General features: G+C 48.3%; 7 protein-coding genes across 7 annotated transcripts; 5 read left to right on the top strand and 2 right to left on the bottom strand.

Annotated features, from left to right (window-relative positions):
- Positions 1-223: 223 nt before the first annotated feature.
- On the bottom strand, positions 224-679 carry LMH87_008410 (uncharacterized protein; the record flags this gene model as incomplete). Its single annotated transcript, XM_056198064.1, has 1 exon — positions 224-679. One exon carries the CDS (start codon positions 677-679, stop codon positions 224-226), a length of 456 nt encoding a protein of 151 aa, XP_056057511.1.
- Positions 680-2,470: 1,791 nt separating this feature from the next.
- Positions 2,471-3,706, top strand: LMH87_008409 (uncharacterized protein; the record flags this gene model as incomplete). The annotated part of the gene is made up of 4 exons (XM_056198053.1): positions 2,471-2,560; positions 2,673-2,957; positions 3,023-3,352; positions 3,428-3,706. 4 exons carry the CDS (start codon positions 2,471-2,473, stop codon positions 3,704-3,706), a joined length of 984 nt encoding a protein of 327 aa, XP_056057510.1.
- A 368-nt stretch (positions 3,707-4,074) lies between these two features.
- Positions 4,075-5,881, bottom strand: LMH87_008408 (uncharacterized protein; the record flags this gene model as incomplete). The annotated part of the gene is made up of 3 exons (XM_056198042.1): positions 4,075-5,106; positions 5,177-5,539; positions 5,615-5,881. 3 exons carry the CDS (start codon positions 5,879-5,881, stop codon positions 4,075-4,077), a joined length of 1,662 nt encoding a protein of 553 aa, XP_056057509.1.
- Positions 5,882-7,411: 1,530 nt separating this feature from the next.
- Positions 7,412-7,919, top strand: LMH87_008407 (uncharacterized protein; the record flags this gene model as incomplete). Its single annotated transcript, XM_056198029.1, has 4 exons — positions 7,412-7,480; positions 7,535-7,620; positions 7,679-7,735; positions 7,787-7,919. The coding sequence occupies 4 exons, from the start codon at positions 7,412-7,414 to the stop codon at positions 7,917-7,919; spliced, it is 345 nt and encodes a 114-aa protein (XP_056057508.1).
- Positions 7,920-10,238: 2,319 nt separating this feature from the next.
- Positions 10,239-15,324, top strand: LMH87_008406 (uncharacterized protein; the record flags this gene model as incomplete). Its single annotated transcript, XM_056198017.1, has 5 exons — positions 10,239-13,274; positions 13,325-13,726; positions 13,791-14,382; positions 14,440-14,759; positions 14,821-15,324. 5 exons carry the CDS (start codon positions 10,239-10,241, stop codon positions 15,322-15,324), a joined length of 4,854 nt encoding a protein of 1,617 aa, XP_056057507.1.
- A 2,628-nt stretch (positions 15,325-17,952) lies between these two features.
- LMH87_008405 (uncharacterized protein) lies at positions 17,953-18,908 on the top strand (the record flags this gene model as incomplete). Its single annotated transcript, XM_056198006.1, has 2 exons — positions 17,953-18,045; positions 18,120-18,908. The coding sequence occupies 2 exons, from the start codon at positions 17,953-17,955 to the stop codon at positions 18,906-18,908; spliced, it is 882 nt and encodes a 293-aa protein (XP_056057506.1).
- A 3,217-nt stretch (positions 18,909-22,125) lies between these two features.
- Positions 22,126-23,560, top strand: LMH87_008404 (uncharacterized protein; the record flags this gene model as incomplete). Its single annotated transcript, XM_056197995.1, has 4 exons — positions 22,126-22,739; positions 22,788-22,857; positions 22,909-23,050; positions 23,109-23,560. The coding sequence occupies 4 exons, from the start codon at positions 22,126-22,128 to the stop codon at positions 23,558-23,560; spliced, it is 1,278 nt and encodes a 425-aa protein (XP_056057505.1).
- Positions 23,561-23,883: the final 323 nt, after the last annotated feature.

The following is a 23,883-nucleotide window of genomic DNA, read 5'->3' as shown; positions in this document are numbered from 1 at the left end:
TTCATTGAGCCTTGTCTAATGTCCGTGACGATCACAACAGTCCAATTATGAGGTATCGGATGTAATGAAAGCAGTGCCTCTTGTGTGTGTGTGGGCTAGATTATTGTACAGTTTTGTCTATTCATATTATACACATTATGTATGATCCTCCCTCCAGCTCAAATCTCGGGATCCAAGCATGCTTCTTCGACGTGTGTATGTATACACATCTCTCGTACTGTTCTCAGGCATCCTCGGGCACGCTCGTGCGGATCTGCACCCCGTGCCACGTCTTGACGACGTCGCCGAGCGCGGCATTGACCATGCGCTGCTGCTTGAGCATCGTCTTGCCTCGAAACGCCTCGGCGGCAATCTCAATCGCGTACATGCTGCCGCAGCCGCCCGAGACGTCCTGCACGAGCACCGAGGACACGGGCGCGAGCGCGTCGACGAGCAGCTGCGCGATGGCGGACTCGGCGTCGCTCATGGAGGGGGTCTCGGGGGCGGCGGCGGCGGCGGCGGAGGAGGAGTACGGACGGCGGGCGCGGAGGGACAAGGGCGCTGGGCGGGATCGCACGAGGGGGTGCTGTCTCGTGGCGGCGACTGTCGTGGAGAGATGGCGAGAGAGGACGGTGCGAGGAGCGCGGAGGGTGGTGGTGGCGGCGGCGCGGCGGCACGCAGCGCATAGTGAGGACTGCATCGTGTGTGTGTGTGTGTGTGTGTGTGGTTGGATTGGAAGGAAGCCTGGTCTTGAATTGGTTGGGAGACGAGGGACTTGGCTAGATGGGCGGATGGATCGGTAGTTGCATGGAGGTGGTCAAGAGCGCGATGCTAGAGTACAATTTAAGAAATCTGGGCGCTCGCTCGCCGCCGTGGATTTGCCGGCGCTGGCCGAGGATGCGGCGATTGGTGGGGCGGCTTGGAAATGTGATGACGGGCATTGGCTGGCTAATGACTGATGTAATAAGGCAGAGGTAAATAACTGGAAGGAAGAAAACACAAGGTTTCTTTTTTTTTATGTACATGATTGGTATATTAAAAGTTGGATGGTGAGCGGTTTTGAAGTGTTGCGAGGTTGATGGTTGGGGTACTGGCAGTGCGTCGCGGAGCGCCTTGACGGGTGTTTGTAAGCTCAGGAAAAGAAAACACGGGAATAAACGAATGAAAAAAAAAAAGAGGTATAAAAAAGAGAAAGACCTGCTTTGGAAAGGCAATTTGAGAAGATGGCTGTATCGAGTCTGAATTAAACACATGTGCTAGATGGTTGTATGCCACTCAAGTTGGACTGTGCTGTGAGCGGGTGGATAGGATCGTAACCTAGGGCCTTTATCGCCAACGCTTGATGTCCAGACTGCAGATGAGGGGCTCCTTTCTGCTCGCTGCATTTTGACCAGCAATGTAGCCTCTTCGGCACTTCCTCTGCCATCATAACTGCACCTCCTTGCCGCCACGAACATGTACCTGCGGAATCACTGGCCTACTATAGTCGCTCATTGGCGCGCCCATCCGGTAGAATTGAAAATAGGCATTCAGTGAGTATAAAAATATGAATTTATTCTTTTATAAAGAATACTTGTATGAGCTATTGTCTATATAAAATTGTAATCATTTTTTTTAAACTACTGTAATTAGTCTCAACTTTATAAGATACCTAGCTTCCCCCGCGCTCTTGGGCCGCGGAGTAATGTGTAAGCGGGTACGGCCACATCAACTGTCTGTCCAGTCGGTGGTCTGCCCAGGAAGTGGCAAGGCGGCTGACTACCAGCAGAGGCTTCCGGGCCGTTGTAACAACGCCTAGATGCTTGGCCGCCGTCTTGTCACACGAGCGCACCGAGAGCCGTGGCCTGCTGGGTTCGGTCCAGCAAATAAGCTTCTGAGAGCGCTGGTCCAGAATCGAGCAGTGGAAATGGACCACCGATACCCACCGCATGTGGCTGTTGGCTACGCAAAATGTAAGCGGCCAAAGAGCCGGGGACGGACTACTTGTCAACGGACCTGTACGCCCACCGCTTACGCAGTCTTACATGCCGCATCCAAACAGGCTTTGAGTCTGGTACGCGCTGGTGACGACTCTGACACAGCGGCCAAAACTTGTCCGAGGCCACTTCTTCATGTATCTGGCGGGAGCATTCCAGATCAGGGTGCAGGCCGTTGGAACAGCCCCGCAAAGCCTCCCGGTTCTGCCGATCTAGTCGGAGTTGTGCTCCGCGCGGAGTTTGAACTGATGCAGCTGCGTAACTGAAAACTTTAAGCACAATGTTCCAAAGTAGTCAGGTAGAGGTAAAAAAGGATTACCAAGCTCTGCTTGAAACGCCGCTTTACGGGCGAATTAGTAGATGTTTCTGCCGTGAGAATGTGGGCCACCACAAGCTACGCGCAGCATAAATATGGTCGTTTCCCAGGTACTCAACTACGAATCATAGCCACAATCACAACATTCATTCTCAGTTCTCTATTCTCATCATCATCCAAGTCTCGTTACAAAATCATCATGCCTCGAACCAAAGTCGTCATTGTCGGTGCTGCTGGAGAAACCGGCACATCCATTACCAATGGTCTGTTGGAAAGGGCCACTGAATTTGTGAGTTAGATTTGCACGACATATGGCATCTATACAGCTGTGGATCGTGAGATACGAGGACAGCCGCAGTTTAGTCTGACGGTCCATATATGCACGGTACTGAGGCTTACAGGACATCACCGCTCTTGCACGCCCCTCGTCGGTGGATAAGCCCGAAAACAAACTCCTGGCGGATAGGGGAGTCAAGGTGATGCCAGCAGAGCTTTTTGGCTCGCAGGAGAAGCTCGTCAAGCTTTTGACCGGTGTAGATGTGGTCATCGCGGCGCTGGGATGGATGAATCAGCTGGACCAAATCCCGCTGGTCACGGCAGCAAAGGCAGCTGGCGTGCGGCGTTTCGTTCCTTGTGGGTTCATCACAGTTGCACCGCCAAAAGGTGTCATGTGGCTGCGTGAACAGGTAAAACTACCTCGAACCTGCCTACTAATGAATGATCCGATGCTGACCCTGGCCTTGTCCTGCAGAAAGAAGAAGTGTACAACCACATTCGCAAGCTATACTTGCCATACACCTTCATCGACGTTGGCTTCTGGTATCAGTTTGCCACACCAAAACTTGCTTCGGGCCGTATCGACTATGCCTTTATGAATCCCGGCGCCAACGTCTTTGTCGGCGACGGAAACGCCCCGAGTGCAATCACAGACCTTCGCGACATTGGACGCTACGTCGCCAGGATCATCCTGGACCCGCGCACGCTCAACAAAATGGTCTTTGCATACAACGAACTGTTGACACAGGAGCAAATATTCCACTTACTGGAGAAGCTAAGCGGAGAAAGTGTTGAAAAGCAACGGGTATGATGCTTCCTTTTGTGCTTCCCGCCGATCAGTAAAGACGAAACAGTCCAACTGACAAAACACCCAACGCAGGCATCCGCGACTCAGATACATGTACAAGTAAAAGCCGCGAGAGAAGCAATCGAGAAAGAGCCGCTTCAGCTGTCCAATGTAATGCAGGTCTCTGCGGCCGAGTATTTCTTGTCATGGGGCTTGCGCGGTGACAACACTCCGGAATACGCCAAATACTTGGGTTATCTCACGTCAAAGGAGCTCTATCCTGACTTTGAGCAAATCAAGTACGTAGACTATCTGAAAGAAGTATTGGGAGGAAAGGCGAAGCCTATATACGCCAACCTCAAGTTGGGTTAGTCTTGAATTGAAAGCGCTTTGCAGAAATGTCACAGGAATTGAAAAAGGATCATGCCCAGTCGGCCAAATGCAGTATTGAGTTACAGACAAAAAGGTCAGGCATATAAGAGCACTGTCCAACTATATTAATAGCTAAAGAACAAGCCCTGTGCTATTTCTGAGCTCATCCCTAGTTCTAAATCTTGCGACTATCGCAAGGCTATGTTGGGCCGCCTCACGCATCGTCATCGCGAAGGGGGCTGGGACGACAAGATGTACGTTGTAATTCACTGATATTAATACTAGTTTATTTTATTAATTATATGTGCAAAATGTCCCAAAGAGCATAGCTCTAGAAAAACATGAATCGCATTATTAGTACCCATGTCTTACTGCTCGGTGCTAGCCGACCTGCGTCTCCAGAAAGAACACTTATCAAGCTGCTCCCGAGGGAGAGGCTCCATTGCCGTCTTGTTCGTCTCCAGCCGAATCCGCTGTCCCGTGCCCGAGCCCCAGGGCTGCCACTCCGGCGCCTGCGGCACCCTGTGCGTGTTTGGGTTGAGCCCGCGGACAAAGCTGATCCAGTAGTGTCGCACGATGGGCACCTCGGCAGCGTTGGTGGTGTTGTCCGACTTGGCCTCGTAGTCCTGGAACTTCTCCGGGCCGAAAACGGCGAACCACTCCTGGTCGTGGTGCGTGCCCAGTCCCTGCGCCACCAGGTCGGGGTCCCGGACATTGTAGCGGTAGTTCCAGACCATGCTCGCGTTGCTGTAGCGCGCCAAGGCCGAAGCAATCTCGTTGCCCGGGCAGATGAAGCACATGTCGCCGTACACGGCGCTGGCAGTGGGAAAGTACGCCCCGTTCTGGGGCAGAGGATCCATCATGGGGTACAGCTCATTGATCTCGTCCAGCTGCTGCGGCGAGAGGTTCGGGTAGTTGTTCTTCATGAACACGGCAACATCCGAGGCGCTGGTGGCGTTGGGAGCATACTGCGTGCCCTCGTCGGTGTCGTCGCCAATGAGCGCCGGCACGCGGATGAAGCTTCCCTTTTCAAAGAGGTTGTAGAAGCGATCCGGGACCAGCCCGCCGTCAATCACGGGCAGCCAGTAGAACAAGGGGGGAGCGGGCTGGTCCTTGTCGCCGTCCGGGAAGGGCAGCGACTGGCTGGCGGTCTGAAGCTTGGCAATATCGACGGAGCGGAGACAGTCAAGCGTAGTGCAGTTTGTCCTGGAAAGCAGCTGGACGTACTGCGGTTCCATCTCCCCGACGGTTCTCTGCGGCGGCCAGAACGAGTCCTGCACCATGACGCCAGCGAAAAGCTCATTGTCTTTGCGACCCTCGTATGCCGTCAGGTGATATGCCACTGAAGTAGCACCTGCCGATGCACCGTGAATCACCACACGGCTCGGATCTCCTCCAAACTGTGCGTTTTTTCTTAGCCTTGCTCATACGCGTGTTTTGCTCCTTGGTCAATGACAGATTCGCGCTCACCTTGTGGATATACGACTGGACCCAGTGCAAGAGCTTCCTCTGGTCTAGCAAACCGACATTCAGGTCGCCGTCTTTCCTGACCTGCTCGCTAGCGAGAAACCCGAGGGCACCGACTCGGTAGCTGAATTCCACAAAGACAATCCCATTGTCGGATTCCTTGACCAGGTTGGTCTCGTTGAAATTTACCCAGGCAGCATTGGCAAAACCCCCACCGGTGATCCAAACCCAGACGGGGAGCTTGGAGCGCGCCGTGGCATTGGAAGGCTTGAAGACATTGACGAATAGGCAATCCTCCGCGAAATCCGGGCCGGGCACTTCCGGCGTTCCGGTACTCTCCGCGACGCCAAGGCAGTTGGGGCGATACTGATGTTTCGGGAGTCAGCTTGCGGGCTTCTCGATTCTCGACTGTGCACTCGGGCCTGGTTATAGCAAGCGCACCTTGGTAGCATCCTGCATCTCAAGTTCCGAGGATGGATCCTCTGGGGCGCGGAATCGACGATTCCCGATCGGTGGCTTGGCGTAGCGCACGCCGAGAAATTCATCTACACCGGTACCCGGACGGCCTCCCTGGTATTTGGCATAACCCAAATCGACAATGGGCCCCTTTGCGGACGCCTCGAGTGTGTCTTGACGCCTGCCATCACCCACAGCGGCCGCGGTCGCGACGAAAGTGCCAAGCTGTAACACTAGATGGCCGAACTGCATGGCGGATGGAGGCAGTTTGAGTATTGTTCACGCTATTTGTTCCAGAAGCGCCACAAAAGCCCCTTCTTATGAGTTGTGAGGTTTTGAAAAGGTGAAAAGGCTATATAAAGTTTCACTGCGTTCATTGTTTGTTTAGCCCGGAATAGGATCGGGGAGGGGTAGTTATCTAGCGCGTCATCTCGCATACGATGGCGTCAAGTCTGGCTGCTCTCGGGGTCAATGAGTGCCGAACGTTCGGCTAAGGCTACCATAAAATTGTTTGTTATGGTCGATTGATAAGTTGTGTTTTTCTTGTAGCGTATGACGCGTAGTACAGCAAGTAGCAAAAAGGGCTGATGACCCTCAGACTGGGCAAGGTTACCTCGCGAATTGAGACCCGAGATTCTGGTGTATACCCATGCTGTTTGTAGTAGTAGCCTGATACTAGATTACTCTCCCCAAGTCCTCAGCTTACAGTAATCTCAGCTTACAGTAATTGGTACTCTCTACCATTTTACAGTAACGACATTCGCCATTCATGTCCGGCAGCAGTGAGACACCATGTAGGCTGATGCCGCCATATTATGGCAAGCTTACCCCACAAGTCGTAACATCTACCTAGGCCCAAGGCTTACGTAGCGGGCTTTTAGCCCTTGCATCGTTAGAAAATGGCGGCGTGAAAAGGATAGAATGGTCTCGTGGGCAAAAAGGAACGAGTGAACAATACATGCAGAAGTGAGCAAGCGAGAAGCGACTCGGCCCGCTACGTTGAATGTCTCTTTCCGTTGTTTTGGGCCATGTACGCCACTGACGGCAGGGCTCCTGCTGGCCCCCGTAGGAGACAAAGTTTGCTGACGCGACGTACCTGCGGTGTCCGCCGCGGGCGCACAACGCTAGCATCATCGTGCTCCGGCTGACGGCTATCGATTCTGACAGATGTATGCCATTTGTGCGACATGGCTGTAACTGGAGGATGACGGCAGTGCGAGTACAGGTTATCTCAGGGCAACTAGCGTGAGCACGAGCGATGCGCACCCAAACTTTCAGACAGTCGTGACAAAATACTCTTTCTGTGCTGAATATTTCCTTCTTTGACGTAACATGTCTTGGCGTGCTCATAATTTTGCTTTTGTTGCAATCGGATTAGGCCAACGCGCTAGTGGTTGTCTGGCTGCTCCTCCTCCAGAGTGAGGGTCGTCGTCGGACGGAGTGGCAGATGCAGCGTGTAGATGTGTAGTTGTTTCCATACTTGTGTCCTTTTCCCGCAAGGACTGCGTCTATAAGACAGAACGATGCGACTTGGAAGTAAATCATTCGCTAGTGCGCAGCTTCGCCATTCTCACTGACGAGCATCCGATGCCTAGACCGGATGGAGTGAGACATGGCTGGAGTGAGACACGGCTGCATCGAAACTTGGCTGGACTGAGACACGGCTGCACCGACCTTATATAACGTGGCCAGTATCCCATTTTTTATTCTCTTACTACTCATTTGCTCACATCTGAAACTCACAGCCGAGGCAGAATCAGTGGATACGCAAGCCAGTTCACGATGCATTTCTCGACACTTGCGATGATGGTGATGTTGTCTACTAGGGGTACAGCTCTAGTTGTGGAGAAGGTAAGAGGCGGTAAACAAGACCTATAGCAAGGCTTTTTTTCTAATTGGCGGTAGGCAAAACTATATTCCGAAGACGCATGCGGAGGGCGAGCCTATACAGTCAATCCGGACGACACGTGTACACTCTTACCTAGAAATTTGTACGTATATGGTGACACACCTTATGGCATAGCGGCAGCTGACCGAATATAACACTAGGCAGAAGAAAGTCAACGGTGCCAAGGTTCCGGAGGGTGTTGTCTGCGATTTCTACACGTAAGTTCTCCGTTACTCTAACTATGGAATTGAGCTGACCTAATTGTACAGCGACGAGAAATGCAAAGAGCCGCTGTGGATTGGAATGGAAGACCCCGGAACATGCGGTTTCAGTGAACTGGAGATTGAAAACAAGGCTGTGAGCGTTCACTGCTATGACGATACCGAACGTGAGGAGATTTGAGGTTCTGAAAGTGGCTTGGTCGATAAGCCACGACGGCAAGCGCGGCGACGCCAGTATTACTTAGGGTTAGGGTTATATACCTCATCATTCAGTCGCAACGCTGAATCCCTCGGGCGCTGCAATTATCTGCTAATTGAGGTGCATGCTGCGGCCAATTCTTTATGTGTTGTGATGGCAGGCGGCCAGGCGTAGCAACATAATCCCCACAGTCTCCAAGGTAGAGCGGAGCACTTACACCGGCTGGTGCCCGGCCCCGGAGATGGCGATACGGACAGCGCAAGCCGTCCTTCGTAATATGCACAAGACTTGGCTTATCGTCGCAAGAGAAAGCCTCCATGACTTAACCTTGCAAACGTGAGACGCCATCGAGTATGACCTGAACACCGTCGCAAAACCTGTACTAAATGCATCTGTCGCTCTGATTTTCCATGCCGGCGCTGATGGCTAGGGCGGTGCGCTGCCACCACTGTTTTGAGATACCATGCCTCTTTTCTTCGAACCGACGGCATACCTTTGCACGGCTCAGGAAAACTACTCCTACTACTTTTTGTCTTTTTTATTGTGCTTAGACGCTCGACATACTGACCTGCTTGCTTAATTCGATGTGCTGAATACGAGGGGCTATATGCACGTGCGTCCTAGAAGAGGCTAGAGGTTGGATCTTTCCACTAACTTAGCCGAATGTAAGTTGGGAGTACATAGTACCCTATACATTGTGAGTTGTTGTACGCTTATCCAAATTGTGAAGATGTGAGAATCCGACGTCTTCAACATGTTGATCGGAAATCCGGTCGGTAGATGGCTAACAAAGTGAGAAACTTGGCACAGATTGAAATAACTTACGATGAGAAGGAAGCCTGTCAAGAGGATCCATACCGGAGAGCCATTTCGTCGAATTCGGCAGAAGGATTTCATCCAAGTCTATACTTTCTATACCAGTAGCGGGAGGAGACTAAGAGCGACGTACCGGAGAGCAGTAAAAGAGCGAACGTGTTCCAAAAGTCGGATCGTTTCAACAAACGTCGATTCGATCTAAACGATGGCGTGGGGGAGACACGCACACCGATTGACAATTTGTAGCCGGCGCCCGTTAGGGCCGGCGCTCGTCAGGGCTGACTCCACTACCAATATTATAGCTAGCCACGTATCACTTGGCGTACGCTTTTATACGAAATTGATTATAGTGTCTCGTCGTAATATTACGACACTGCATGCAGGTTCTAAACTTGCACCATCCACGAATAGTTCGCATTCGCAAATAGGCTGCCTTGTTCGCGACTAGGTTGATCCGCCCTACTCTCATCACGGAAATGGCAGCGTGTACAATAGCTTAGTTGGACTACAGATACGCTTGTATACCTTCCCCTTCCACCTCTTCACCCTCAACTTTAGATATGGCTACCAATGTTGTGATGGCCTCTAGACGAGTGTGCCACCTGGACCCACCCACGCGTGGTGACAATCCACCCACCCTGCTAGTGACGGTGATGTTATTGTTGACCGGTGAGCGAATAGGATCGACAGTAAACGGCTGCACAACGCGCCGGGTCCACCTACCGCCTTCGTAAGGCTGTAGCTGAAACTACCTGTGAGTGCAAATCTCACGCGTTTCTGTCAACATCACCCAGTCTAACATGTCTTTCCGTACAAAATGTGTCGACGGACGGCTTTCTCCCGAGCTTCTAGTGCATATTTAATAATAATGGGCAATTCACATTTTTGTTGCCATTTCAAATGGATAGAGTCTCTTGGTTTGGATGGGTTTGGACGGGCTGGGGCTTTTCGTATTATGCATACTACTATCGGCACGGTGACGACGCCTGAATTCCTTGGCGCCAACACAGCCTTACACCATTTAGCGGGGTTCGCATGCCAAGATGCTCTTGTACTTGTTAGGTTATAAATAGAGCCACTGGTAGGTTGGCCCTGAAGAACGACCCCTGTACTAGTGTGAATTGTGTACCTACGTGCTAAATAGATGGGGTTGCGGTAACCATATTAGACTTGGTCCAAATTGTGCGACGAGGCTTTGGTGAATGCTATATTGCGCTTGCGTACTGGTCCGCGTCATGCTGCTTCAGAAATTGCCTCGGGTTGGGCGCAGCACACACTCTTCGGTATTGGTCAGGTGTACTACCCCTCATCCCTGCCCGCCAATATTGCTTGGTCTTCCAAAAACATGTTGCATTTGGACGTAACTACATGCCTTGGAGTATAAATGCAGTATCCCACTTAGTCAGTACATGAGCAGAAATTAAAAGAGCACTTGCCAATCAACGACCGCAAGTTCCGCCTGTTCAACAAACACATTCACGCATTATGGCGGCTCCATCTTCGTCTGTCAACACTGGCAGTAGCCGGCAGCTTCTGGCTTTGATCCAGAAGAACATTCTGCTTACTGTGTTTCGAAGACCACTTGGTTTTCTTCTAATGTTCTACGGGTTCCCACTCGCCAGCCTTGCGCTCTTGCTAGCTATTCCGTCCTTCCTCAACAGTTCAGGCAACTTTGGTGTCTCTTCACCACAACCGATCAAGGATCTTGCTAGTGCTTTGGACAGGCAACTCGTCATCATCAAACCACCTAATCTCGGCCCAGATATCGATAGAGTTGTGGAGACTCTGATCAAGCCGCTAGACAAGAATAAAGTCGTTGTTCTGGACAGCGAACTGGACCTTCTCACTGTCTGCTTGGCTGATGCGGCCGGTGTTAGCAATTGTTTTGCCTCTGTCGGATTTATTGACTCCCCAGAGACCAAGGGAACCAGCCCAAAAAGTGCCACGGGTAGCAACCATACCTGGCAATATACCCTACGTGTCGATCCTGCCAAGAGCGACACCAAGTTTAATGTGTTTACTCACAACACCGACACCGAAAAGACGCTTCTACCTTTACAGCTGGCTGTTGACAATGCAATCACCAATCGTCATGATCAACCAAGCTCGATTGGCTTCACCAGTTCAGACAAGAAGCGAAAAGAGGAGTTCGACAAAAAGCTGAATCTTGCCCTAATGGGGAAAATCTACGGCTTCGCATTATTTGCCTGCTTCTACACAATCATTTTCCGTTATGTGACTCTGGTCACCACCGAAAGAGACTCAGGCATGTCTCAGCTTGTGGATAGCATGGGTGGCCGACTGGCTCCTGCTATGAGAGCTTTGGGCTGGCTCATAACCATTGACGTCATCACGTTGCCCTGCTACATATTATTCGGTGTTCTATACTGGCGTATAGCGTTCCCCAGCTCTAGTTTGGCGCTTCTAGTTGGCTGGCAAATATTGCTGGGACTTGCCGTGAACGGCTCGGTAGCCTTCGCAGCCGCCTTCTTCACCAAGGCCCGTTTATCGGCCATCTATGTCATTGGTGCATTTTTACTGCTCTCCGTCGCAGCGCAGGCGTACGGTTTCCAGTTAAACCCCCTTCCCCAACCTGCAGGAGCGTATATTCTGGCCTTGCTGTTTACTAGCTCCAATGCTCTCTTCTTCACGCAACAAATGATTCTTTGGCAGTACGACTCCCTTCCTGCTACCATCACTGATCTACCAAAGCCGAATATGGGGTTGAACTCATACTCGTACAAGATGACGCAGGCTACAATGTTAGGTCTTTTGGGCCTACAAATTGTCATCTTCCCTCTCCTTGCCATCGCGACCGAATACTATATGCATGGCATCAGTTTCAAGAGCAGGACATTCAAGATGGACTCAAACAAGTCAAATGGTCTTGCGGTTCAGACTTTTGATCTCAAGAAAACGTATAGGCTAGGGTTTCTCAAGGGTCGACCTGTTGCGGCCGTGGACGGAATCAACATCCATGGCTACCAAAGCCAGATCTTGTGTCTAGCTGGGCCAAATGGTTCGGGAAAGACAACTACGCTTCACATGATTGCGGGGCTTATAGCGCCGACCGAGGGCAGCGTCAGCATTGACGCCGAGCCATCGCAAATTGGCATTTGCCCACAAAGGAATATATTCTGGCCCGAGCTCACGGTCGGGGAACATGTTCGGATCTGGAGCAGAATCAAGGGTGGCAGAGAATCAGAGGAGCAGCTCACTGCTGTGATCCATTCTTGTGATCTTGCCGCAAAAGTGGAACGCCAGGCGAAAACACTCAGCGGCGGGCAAAAGCGAAAGCTCCAACTAGCCTGCATGTTTGTTGGCCACTCAACCGTGTGTCTGATTGATGAATGCACTTCCGGTCTTGACCCTCTATCACGTCGTGCCATCTGGGAGATTCTTCTGCATCAAAGAGCCAAACGAACGATTGTTTTTACGACTCACTTTTTGGATGAAGTGGATGTTTTGGCAGATCACATGGTGATTCTGTCCAAGGGCAAAGTCAAATGTCAAGGTGCCGTGGCAGAACTCAAGGGTCGCTATGGTAATGGATACCAGGTCACTGTTGCAAACACCACCCACTCTGTCGAAACAGAGTATCCATGCCACGTTCACCAGGATAGGCTAGTCTACAGAGTTCCCGATTCACTTACGGCTGCAACGCTATCTTCCACTTTCGCCGCGGCGGGCATCACAGACATTGCCCTGTCAGGACCGCAGATCGAAGACGTTTTCTTGAATGTTGCGGAAGATGCCGAACTGGAAAACGCGACTGCGGAATCCTTGAGTAGCCTTGAGCCGTTCAAATTGGCGCCGAGTCGCTCGATATCATTTTGGTCCCAGGTCGGAGCTCTCTACCGTAAGAGATGGACAGTTCTCTGGCGATTTTGGTGGCCATACTTCTACGTTCTGGCCCTACCAATCATCATCATACCATGCCTGAATAGCTTTCTGAAATCCTATTTCCCGGATCATTGCAGGGTCCTGAAACCGAAGCTCTCAGCGCCCATGTTGCTCCAGTACCCCGCTACCACCCAATGCTATGGGGAGTTCTTCTGCCCGCAGATATATCTCGGAAACTTGCTGGCAAACGAAAGCATGAGTAAGATGACCTTGAAAAATGTCTTTCAGGTAGCTGAAATTGACTTGAAGTATTACAATGACCTCGTCAATGTGTCCACCACGATGGAGGAATGGACTCGCAACCTCAACACTGCAAAGGATGAGGATAGAGGTGGCATGTTCTTCCAGTCAGAGTCAGATCCAGGATTCATAGCATTTAAGCCAGATCTGTCCGGATACATGCAGCAGTTGATAAGCGCCGGTGGTGGTTCCGATGATGGCGATGAAGATGAAGATGATGGCAATGTACCTCAGAACTCGGACCCTGGTCCCGTTCCTGCGGCAATTTGGTCGTTCGCGCAAGGAACCGGAGTTGAAATGATGAATCTGTACAGTCAGATGAGGAGCGGAGTGCAAATCGTTGTCAGTCAAGGGGGTTTCGCCCGAAAAAGAAAAGAGGTAAGCTGACTGGCTCCCCTTGTTGGACAAGACACTAACGCTTTCGCAAGCCACTTCTGAACACAGCCGTTTTCTATACCGTCTTTTTCTGTCTTGTCCAAGCCATTTATCCGGCTGCTTTTGTGATGTATCCTGCCACGGAAAAACTTCGCATGGTGAGGTCCGTACAATACGCGAATGGTGTCCGCCGCGTGCCGCTTTGGTTCGCGTACGGCCTATTTGACTTTTTGTTCGTCCTCATCATATCGGCGGCTACTAGTGTGGTCATGGCCTTTCAGGTTCGCTGGATTGGGACAACTTGGATTATGCTACCTGTTCTAGTTCTATATGGACTGGCCGCAATCCTGCAGATGTACATCGTCGCACACTTTGTCAACGGGCCGCTCAAATCATTCTTGACGGCATTTGGGGTAAATGTGGTGTTATGTGCCATTGCGGGAGTTGCATTTGGGGTGTGTTAACTGCCACCGGTATTGTTCTTTATTTATTGGAATACTTGCTGATATGAATGTCCAGGTTGGCGACTCTGACGGAACATCCCAGAACACGGACGCAAAGTCTCTAGGTATTACATTTGGATTATTTCTCATCATGCCTATTGGCAATGTCTTCAAGGCCATGATTGTTGGATTCAACATTGCCCACATCCGCTGCCAAGGCAGCCATCAGATCGCCTCGAGCTCTATTTACGCATATGGCGGACCCATTCTGCTGCTGATTGTGCAAATACTCCTATTACTAGGTGTATTCATATTTATCGAGGGAGATGTCAGTCTGTTTCGAAAAAAATCCATCGATGTGCCTTCGGATCCCGAAACGGGCATTATTTGCACCGATGAAATCGAGGCGGAGCGATTGCGTGTGGAAGGAAACGATTCTGATCTGCTACGCATCGTGCACCTCGATAAAAGGTTTGGGTCCAATAATGCCGTCAGTGACGTGACTCTCGGTCTTCCAAAAGGCGAGGTTCTGGCTCTTCTTGGACCTAATGGCGCTGGAAAGTCAACACTGGTCAATCTCATCCAATCCGACTTATCCGCGGACTCTGGACACATCTTTCTTTGTGGAGAAGACTCAAGAACCCATAACGCACAGCTGCACTTGGGAGGTAAATTTGAACGTTTTCACATATGGAGCCCTGGCCTGATGCTTACCTTTGCTCTAGTCTGCCCTCAATATGACGCCATGGATATGCTCAGTACTCGACAGCATCTGGTCTTCTACGCGCGCATCAAAGGTATTGAGAATGCCGAAGCTAACGTGGACCATATCATGGCTCGACTTGGCCTTACTCCATACGGAAAGATGTCCGCGACCAAGCTGTCGGGAGGTAACAAGCGAAAGCTGAGTCTTGCTATTGCGCTGATTGGTACACCGCGGGTACTTGTCCTCGATGAGCCAACCTCTGCGATGGATGCAGTGGCAAAGCGATCTTTCTGGAGGATTATCCAGAGTGTTGCGCCGCAGCATTCCGTTCTTCTAACAGTAATAAAAACTTGCCAACATGGATGCGAGTATTTTATAGCAACCGGCTAACATGTCCTAGACGCATAGCATGGAAGAGGCAGATGTGTTAGCCACTCGGGCAGCAATCATCTCTAAACGTCTTCTCACCGTTGGGACAACCCAAGCATTGCGCCACAAGTACAGTAACCTGTACCACATCAACCTCATTCTTCGCTCCGCACCATTGTCCAGCCTTGAAGAAATGTGTGCTGCTCGGGATTTTGTTGAGCATAACGTACCAGGTGCAAAGTTAGAAAGAGACATGCTAGGCGGTCAACTTCGCTTTACAGTTCCAGGGACTCCATCTCAGGCCTCACGGACCTTGAAAGGCAAAACATCATGCTATAAAGAGCTCAATGTCGTGAGAGTCATCAACCTGCTGGAGGAAAATAAGGAGCGGTTGGGAATGGAGTGTTACTCAGTAGCGGCTGCGACGCTGGAAAATGTTTTTCTGAGTGTCGTGAAGGCAAACGACGTGCAGGAAGACGACATTGCATATCAAAGAGGACGAAAACGGGCTAAAGCACGCTGTGGACTGTTTTAATAGCTCTTGAATAGTGTATTGGTACATCGCGCTTCGCCTCATAATCCGGGTTCCTGTGATTGCTGTCGATTGTCGTTGGTAGTGTTCTAAGCACAACCTAAGCGTTGAGAAGCACGGCGAAGAGTAGACAATCCCAGAGTGGGCGCAACTTTAAACTTGTAAAATAACTGCCGAGACTGTTATACCAGATATTGGCGCTCTAGGTACTAGAGAGGTTAACGGAGACACTCGTGCGCTCCTGCCGGCACCAGAGATGGCAGCGAATATAGTGAGGGCGTATGTCCTCAGTTGCCCTCCAGGACTGCAGTCAAGATGCGAAGACACGAATGGCGATGATTGCGCAGGTCATGAGGGAAGATATTATAATAATAGTTTGACGAGATAGCAGACATAAAGTTGGCGAGCCTACAGGTATAGCAAATCAGGGTTCAGCCAAATCATTCATGTCATGGCATGGAGAAATCTACGCTGACGCATGCCACAGCCACGATTAGGTAACTACATGGCGCCCGGTTCATTTGCACAGGCATCGGTTACGAGCCCGGTGGCACGGGTGCGCTGTTTGCGCTGCTGACGCATGGATAATTACAGTTCTTAGTCGCGTGCGAACGTGGCGCTGCATAGAAAATCTTGGCTCGCCGAGGCCGCTTAGCTAGTAATGTACATGACAGGCGGGCCAATAGGTGTACCGTGCGAATAAAGCCTCTCAGTATCCGTATATAACAGCGCACCACTAGTAGTATTTGGCTGAGGCCCTCACGCGTTAACCCTAACCCTGACCCACAAGCCACATAAGCCACACGTCAGAACGGCCCCACTCGCTTCCCCACCAAGCTTTCCGACCAGGCTTTTCATGGCCAACGGTGCCCCCCAACCCTTGAACCACAGCATTCCCCTTCTTCATCTGGCAGAACCGCGCCGGCTGTGAGAGCCTCGAGGCAGGTGCTGCTCCAAGCTTATATAATCCACAACACCTATAAAATAGCTCTCTCGTTGCTCCCTTGTATACAAAATATGATTGTCAAAATCACTTGTTCCTTTCCGTTACAACCTTTTGCGACTAGTTCTTAAAGCTGTAACGCAGTCCACTCTATTTCTTTTAAATCCCAAAATTGCACTATACTGTTGCTAAAATGACCTCGTCTCCGGTTTTTGGCGCAGAGATTAAACAGGTACATATCCTCATCTCATTATATAACAAATGTGATATTGCTAACACCACTACCTTTCGTGTCTATCCGAAGATGATGTACAGCACCCCACAAAAAGTTAGTTGTTAAAATGCGGCGTGTTACTTTTTGGCATATAGGGCACTAAATAAAAGTACTTCCCACACACGCAATTTAAGAGTAAAATAAGAAGTATTTAGATTTCTAGATTAATAATTAACTAAGGATTAATATCGTGTATAATAACCCCCTGCAGCTTTAATAGCTTCAAGCCGGCGAGGCGATAACTCTAGAATCTTCATAATATAGCTGTTATTAATCGCTGCCTACGCCTCTTATAAGCATACTTTAAACTTTTAGATATTTTCTAAATTATTAGTGAATTCGTAAAGGTCTAGGTACGCTTTAAATAATTTCCTCTTTAGAACTGGCCATATATGTTCAATTAGGCTAAGATTAGGGCTCTTAGCTGGCCATATAATAACATTAATTGCCTTACTTTAGAGCTACCTTATTAACTCATATAAGGTGTAAATTCTTATATTATCTTATTAGAAAAGCTTTAAATCTTTATATATAGGAAGGAGACCTTCTTATAGTGTCTTAGTATAAATTTTAGAATTTATACTTTTTTTATTAGTTTCTTCTAGGGTTATCATAATAAGGGCGCTTCTCCTAGTTAAGTAGATAGCTGCCTAGACTATTATCGTAATATCTGCTTTAATATTAGCTCTTTTATTAACATTTTAAGGTAGATAGCGCTCCTAAAAATAACACTATACCCATTATTAGGGGTTTATAGTGTAATTCTAAATAAAACACTTATTAGAGAAGATTATCTATAGAGTGTTAGTAAAGCTCTAAAGTTACTATATTTAAACAGCCTAAACCTAATAGTATTCTAAGGGCCTATATATCTATTTTAATATAAATAAAAGTCGCTTAATAGCGTGTACTAGTATAATATAAATTTTTTTAATTACTTATTATAAGCGTAACTTATTATCGTCTAAAACTAAGGTAATAGTGTGGGTATCTACTAGGGAAGGTAATAAAGACACTAGCTGATTTTTTAAGATATAAGGCTACTTATAAATTATTTTTTTTATACCTTAAATGTCCTGAGGTGAGAGCTTCTTTAAACGCCCTTTTCTTTTCTCTAGAGAAATTTCCCTAGTTGTTATAAAATGTTTTAGAATCTTCGAAATAGTTTGTTATGATGTGTTAAACTCCTTCGCGATAGAGGCCTGCTTTCGCCCCTCTACCCTTACCGTAATTATAGCTGCACGAGCTTTAAAAGAAAACTACCCGCCTTGTTTTCAATTTCCTGATATAACTGTGCTAAATGCACGCTTTTTAGGAGTGTTTGGTATTTGTTATGGCTGTTGTAAGTAGGTGTGTTGTGTGGAGAGATTACGTGGGCCACCGGACGCGTCGCGCCGCACAACTAACTTTTTGTATGGGGCTGTATATCGCAGGCGAGACTGGACAGCCGCCCCTTGGCACCATCTCACTCATTGAAAGTATTGTCCAAAACCAGGTTATCCAAATGGTACGCTAGAAATCGTCGTTCTTGCAAACCATTACCCTCTCCAAAACGGGCAAATGCCAATATATATCCTCTAGATATCACGTGCTGGGGAGTTTGCGATGCGTCGTGGTGTCCGGGCTTTCTCCAACGACGACCTTATATTTCAATTTCGACACGACAGAGCCCGCATCGAGCGGTTACAAAAGTTTCTCTTGCTGAAGAAAATGCGCAGTATCTCACGAGATGAGGAAAATGACGAGAAAGATCAGGTCGGCGAGGCCACAGCAGACGCGCTCGTGCAAGACCCCGGCGTCGCTAATGTTCCTGCTACGAGAATTCCTTGGGACTTGAACTCGATCTACGCTGTTCAACCCCCGGATGCTCCAGGCGAAATAGACGCGTCAGCATCAGAGGAGCAGGCCGTGGCCAGCAACTTACAGAAACTACAAGCGGCAGACAAGAAAACTCTTGCGATGTCTGTTGAAGAATACGCTACGTGGTCAGAGTATCGGCACGCATCGTTTACAAAACGTCGTGCCCGCTTTCGACAGTGGTGCGGTCTAGGTCTCATAGCAGACCACAGATCATCCGATGACGTGCTTGATATCCTAACCTTTTTGACGAGTGAAATGGTCCAGCGCCTGACCCTGCTCGCGAGAGGTACTCGAGAGCTAGAGTTGACCCACGCCACAGCCGTTTCTCCTGCGGCTGGTGACGTGCGCATCAAAGATTGTGGGGAGTACGACTCACCTTTTAAATCCACTTGCTCAGAAAAACTAATTGCTGAGCTGGATGTCCGCCATATCCGTCGAGCCTACGAGATAACGCAGATTCGAGGCACTACGCAGCGAAGCTTCTATAGGAGAGGACTACAGCTAATATAAAATACTATATAATTAGCCATAGAAATATATTACTTAGCTCACAAAGCTTCTATTATAGTAAGCTAAAGAGTCTATTTAGTATTAAAATAATAACTTGCCTAATTTTCAAAAAGAAATATAATTAAGACTCTAATAATAATAATAAAAATATAGTAAGAAGAAGTTTATAAATAACGTTAATATAATATATAAAGCTTTAAAAATATAAGTTTTTATCTTTTCTTTATTTATCTCTTATTTTACTAATAAATATAATAATAACTTTAGTTTTTAATTACTTTTAAAATCCAGATAAGTCTAGAACTCTTTATAAAATAATATATCCTAATAACACTTATATCTAGCCTCTATTAGCCTTAATACGCACATATAGTCCTCCGCCCGGTCTTGCTATTGCACTCGGGTAGACCTTCAAATTGCTTTCATCCATATCTTCGCTATTCATGAGTTTGAATGAAAACTGGCCTACCCAAGCAGCTAATATGCAGGCAAACTCAGCCCTGGCGAAGCTCGCACCTATACAGCTGCGTGGCCCTTGTAGAAACGTCATGAAGCCATAGTTACTTGTTGCCCCGCCGTGGGATATCGCATTGTCCGGCTTCATACCTACATTCTCGGATTTCAACCATCTTTCAGGGTTAAAGTCGCCGGCGTCTAGGCCCCAGAAATTCTGGTCAACATTTGTAGCCCAAGGAGCCACCACAATATTCGTGCCACTCGGAATATATTGGCCCTGTATTGTGGTGTCCTTTTTGGATTGTCGAAGCGTATATGGGACCGGACTGTGTGTCCGTAAGACCTCGCTGCACACAGCGTTCAGATATGGCAAAGCATCGATCTCTGCGGGATCGATTTCATTGCTTCCGTGAAGCAGATGTACTTTGGCTTGAACTTCAGAGCGTAGTCTCTCTTGTATTTTGGGAAATCGACAAAGTATGTAAATTGCCCAAGTCAACGCGGCTGCCGTGGTGTCGTGGCCTGCGGACAAGAATGTCATCATTTGATCGACCAAACTCGACTCAGTAAATACGTGACTTGAAAGTGCCACACTGAGCAGGTCTGACCTTCCTTCCACTTTTGTGTCTTGCTCTTGTTTTCTTTCTCGAACCAGTTGCAGGCAGAACTGTCGGAGTTCCATGGAAGCTTTCCGTATTCGTTTCAGGCGAGGCAAAGGCAATGTAGCGACTACCATCTCCGGCAGCAACATTCTCAGACATAGAACGACGATGTCATCCGCAGATGCTTTGAAACCGTTGTAAGTCTTCACAAGAGGGTTATTATCGTCCGCGATGGCTCCAAAATCTTTCCCGAAAACTGCGCAGCCTATGATGTCCAGTGTGCATCGTGATGCCCAGGAGCTGACATCCACTTCGGCCACTCCGTCTTTGTCGCATCCTCTGAGCATTTCGGATGTTGTTTGGCAAGATTTTGCCCAAAAAGTGGGGTATAAGTTTCTGATGTTACGGTAGGCAAAAGCAGGCGTAAGCTTCTGCCTTTGTTTCTTATGTTCTTCCCCCTCAGCTGTTAGCACACTCCAGCCAACTGCCGAGGCAAGATTGTTGCGAACAAATAATGGCTTTTCGAATGTGTAGCTGTTTGTAACAAGCACTTCAGCGAGGGCTTCTCGAGAAGTAACGAGGACAAGCTCGCGGTTGAAAAGCCATAATATGCGGATTAGACCATTGTTCTTCACCTTGGTGTTCCTGAAAACAAAGGTCAGCAAGCAAAAAGATACATCTGAGAACAACGTTCTCAATACATACCAGTCTCGAGCCAGAAACCCGATACTTTGTGTCTTATAGTCTCTTCCATGCCCCATAAACCAGTGCTTATCTCCAGGCTGTGGTAAATTTCGAAGAGGAGAGAAACAAAGAGGATAAAGAAACACGTTCCAGACAAACAATGTCAAGGCTACGACTGTGCCAGCTACAAGAAGCTCAATGTAGTGCATGATTAAATCGTGATCCTAATAGGCTCCAGGCGGCTCTCTAGATAATGAAACAATCAATCCTGTATGAGTACAAGAAAATTCTCATCTGCATAGGATTTGCGACTGCGAAGGGTCACAATTTGTGCTTTCTTGGATGTGGTAGAATACGTGGACGGGAATGAATACCACCCCGTCCCCTGTTCGTCCGAGTGGCGAATATTTCAGATCAACCGATTTCGTATTTCTCCGCAGCAGAGTATTGAAACATGACAGTGTAAGAATGCACTTATTGTCAGCAATTGACTTTGGCCGGTCTACGAATCCTCGGCTATATCAAACTCCGCAGGCTAGCAGCTAGAGCACACCATTTATAAGCCGAGGGCATTTACGCATAACCATGGTTGGACGGAGTGGGGAAGGCTTAAAGTAGAGTCCGTTTAGTTCGTTCCTTGCTCACGCACTTCGTCCTGCTTCATTTCTTTTGTACCTTGCATGTACACTAGTTAGAAGCTGTCGCCAGCTGGCCTAAGGCTCTGGACCGAGGCAAGGACACCAAAGTAGCATGCTTCTCAACATGATTGGACGGACCGTTAGCGCTAGCTCCTTCGCGCCTCCACTCGTACAAGACGCCACTTAGTTATATGCACTCTAATTAGGTTATAGTCTACTACATTAAGCAGTAGTACTAGGCTAGATATACTATACTATATAATCGTCGATATTTTTTCTTCCTTTATCTATACTTAGTTAAGCCTATTTAAAGATCTAATTTAATCTCAATCAGATAAATATACAAGCTATAAAACCTATTACTATTAAATTATTATTAGTAACCAAAATGTCATTAGAAGTTGTCATATCTTAATAATGCTATTATCTTTATATTTATCTATGTATCATATATCTTAGCTGGATTATATAGTGTTGTCGAGACGGGCTAGACTGAGTAACTAATTCACCGCAAGCTATAGCCGCGGGCCGTTGGATTAGAGTTTATCAAGGCATGAGACGGAAAGTTAAATCTAGACGGGATCCCGCTGGTTGAAAGCGGGGATCAGAGCGCAGATCTGAGCGGACGTCAGTGCGTCCAAAGCGCCCGGACAGGTTTTTTGTAACCGGTTTTGCCATAGAACGGCTGCCTGATGACAAACCTGAGCCGATTCCTGTCGTGTAGAATTACATCCGCAATGTACCGTCAATCATAAATTATCATCATTCAGTCAACTCTCTACAAAACTGAGCTTGCGCAAGATCACGCAAAGTGCCAACCGTACAAAAGCAGACATTATGGAACACGAGAATTCGAGACCAGCCGACAGCTACCCTAGCGAGCAGCAAAAGAGGGCTGCTGATATCTGGCAGGCTATCTTCAAGCTCCAGACAAGCTTTTCTGAGTATCTCTATACTCCAATGAGACCCTCAGAAGGCGAAAAGCAGCATCAGGTTTGCAATGGCTCTGAGACTGACATAATCGGCCCACCACAGCCAACAAATATTACCACGGTGCTCGAGGAACTAGAAATATCACCAAAACATATTGGCTCAGATGAATCAGCAAATCTAGTGAGCAAAATTCGCAGACTACTGGATAACAGAAGTTTGACCGAGCTTATCGTCAACACTGCCAAGCATGAGAGTCCAGACTCTTTCGTTCTGCGATATTTCCGTGCTCGCAAGTGGGAGATTGGCCGAACCCTTTGCATGCTGATCGCTGCGCTACACTGGTACCATTTTGAGGCAAATGTCGAGGGTGACATTTTGAAAAACGGCGAGGAAGTGGCAATTCGCGACTCAGAAAAGGGTATATGTTTGGACCCTAAACTGGCCAGCGACTTTATGAAGCAGGTACGCATGGGAAAGAGCTTCTTACATGGAAGGGATAAAGATGGCCGGCCGATTTGGTATGCACGCGTACGCCTTCACAGGCCTTCAGACCAATGCAATGAAAGTATTGAGCGATATACTCTATACTTGATTGAGAATATTCGCTTGATGCTTACGACGTCTACTGAAACCATCGTACGTTTTCCTCTTTCCGTCTCTACGTCCGAATGCTCAACACGCCAATAGACGATTGTTTACGACATGACAGGGTTTTCTATAGCCAACATGGATTACAACTTTGTCAAATACAGTACCAACATCTTTGAAGCAAATTATCCGGAAACACTTGGGTATATCTTGATTCACAACGCTCCTTGGGTTTTTCAGGGTAAGTCGCTGCTACCAGTCCAAATGGCTGAGAAGTGTACTAATAGCTGTGTGTATAGGTATTTGGAGACTAATCCGTGGTTGGCTTGACCCAGCTGTTGCCAACAAAGTCAGATTTACAACAGGCAGAAAAGGCCTTGAAAAGTTCATCGCACCAGAGAACTTGGTCAAAGAACTTGGGGGCGATGACGACTGGACCTATCGCTATGAAGAGCCAATATCCGGGGAGAATGAGAGGCTCACGGACGCAGCTACCCGTGATAGCCTTCTATTGGAGCGAGAAACTCTCACTAAGCAATTTGTGTCGATAAGCAACGCCTGGCTGAAGGCTCTTGACCATGCTGAGTTGATGAGCAATCGCTCTATTGTTATTGGTCAGCTTCGGTCAAATTACGCAAAGCTCGATCCTTACATACGATCACGATCACTATATGATCGGCAAGGCACACTTGTGATCGCCGATGTTGACCTTTCTACTGGCAACACTGATGAAAAGAAGGCCTCAAGTTAGTCCCGGTTTGTTTGCCCCATTTCGACATTCAGAGTTGAGACTGGCAGCCTTTAGAGGTATTTGCGCCTTGCAATAGACTACACAGAATAGGGTTATCCTTATTCTATCTTCATTACATGTGTGCTCGGAAACTTCTTAAATGCAGAGATTTTATGTACTGCATTTAGCTGTTCCAGATAAGGTACAACGGCGAGGAGAGATCATGGTATACACAGTTTTTTTCTTTGAAATAGAACTCTGCTTCTCTTTGAAATTAACCAGACGATCCAAGTTGCACTCAATGTTGCTCATGCTCGGCATTCGTGGCTCATTGCTGGCTCGCC

The sequence above is a fragment of the Akanthomyces muscarius genome, assembly GCF_028009165.1.
Source record: "Akanthomyces muscarius strain Ve6 chromosome Unknown contig_16, whole genome shotgun sequence".
Lineage (NCBI taxonomy): Eukaryota > Fungi > Ascomycota > Sordariomycetes > Hypocreales > Cordycipitaceae > Akanthomyces > Akanthomyces muscarius.
Note: the sequence above shows the minus strand (reverse complement) of the source record. Positions and strands in the feature narration are given on the sequence as shown.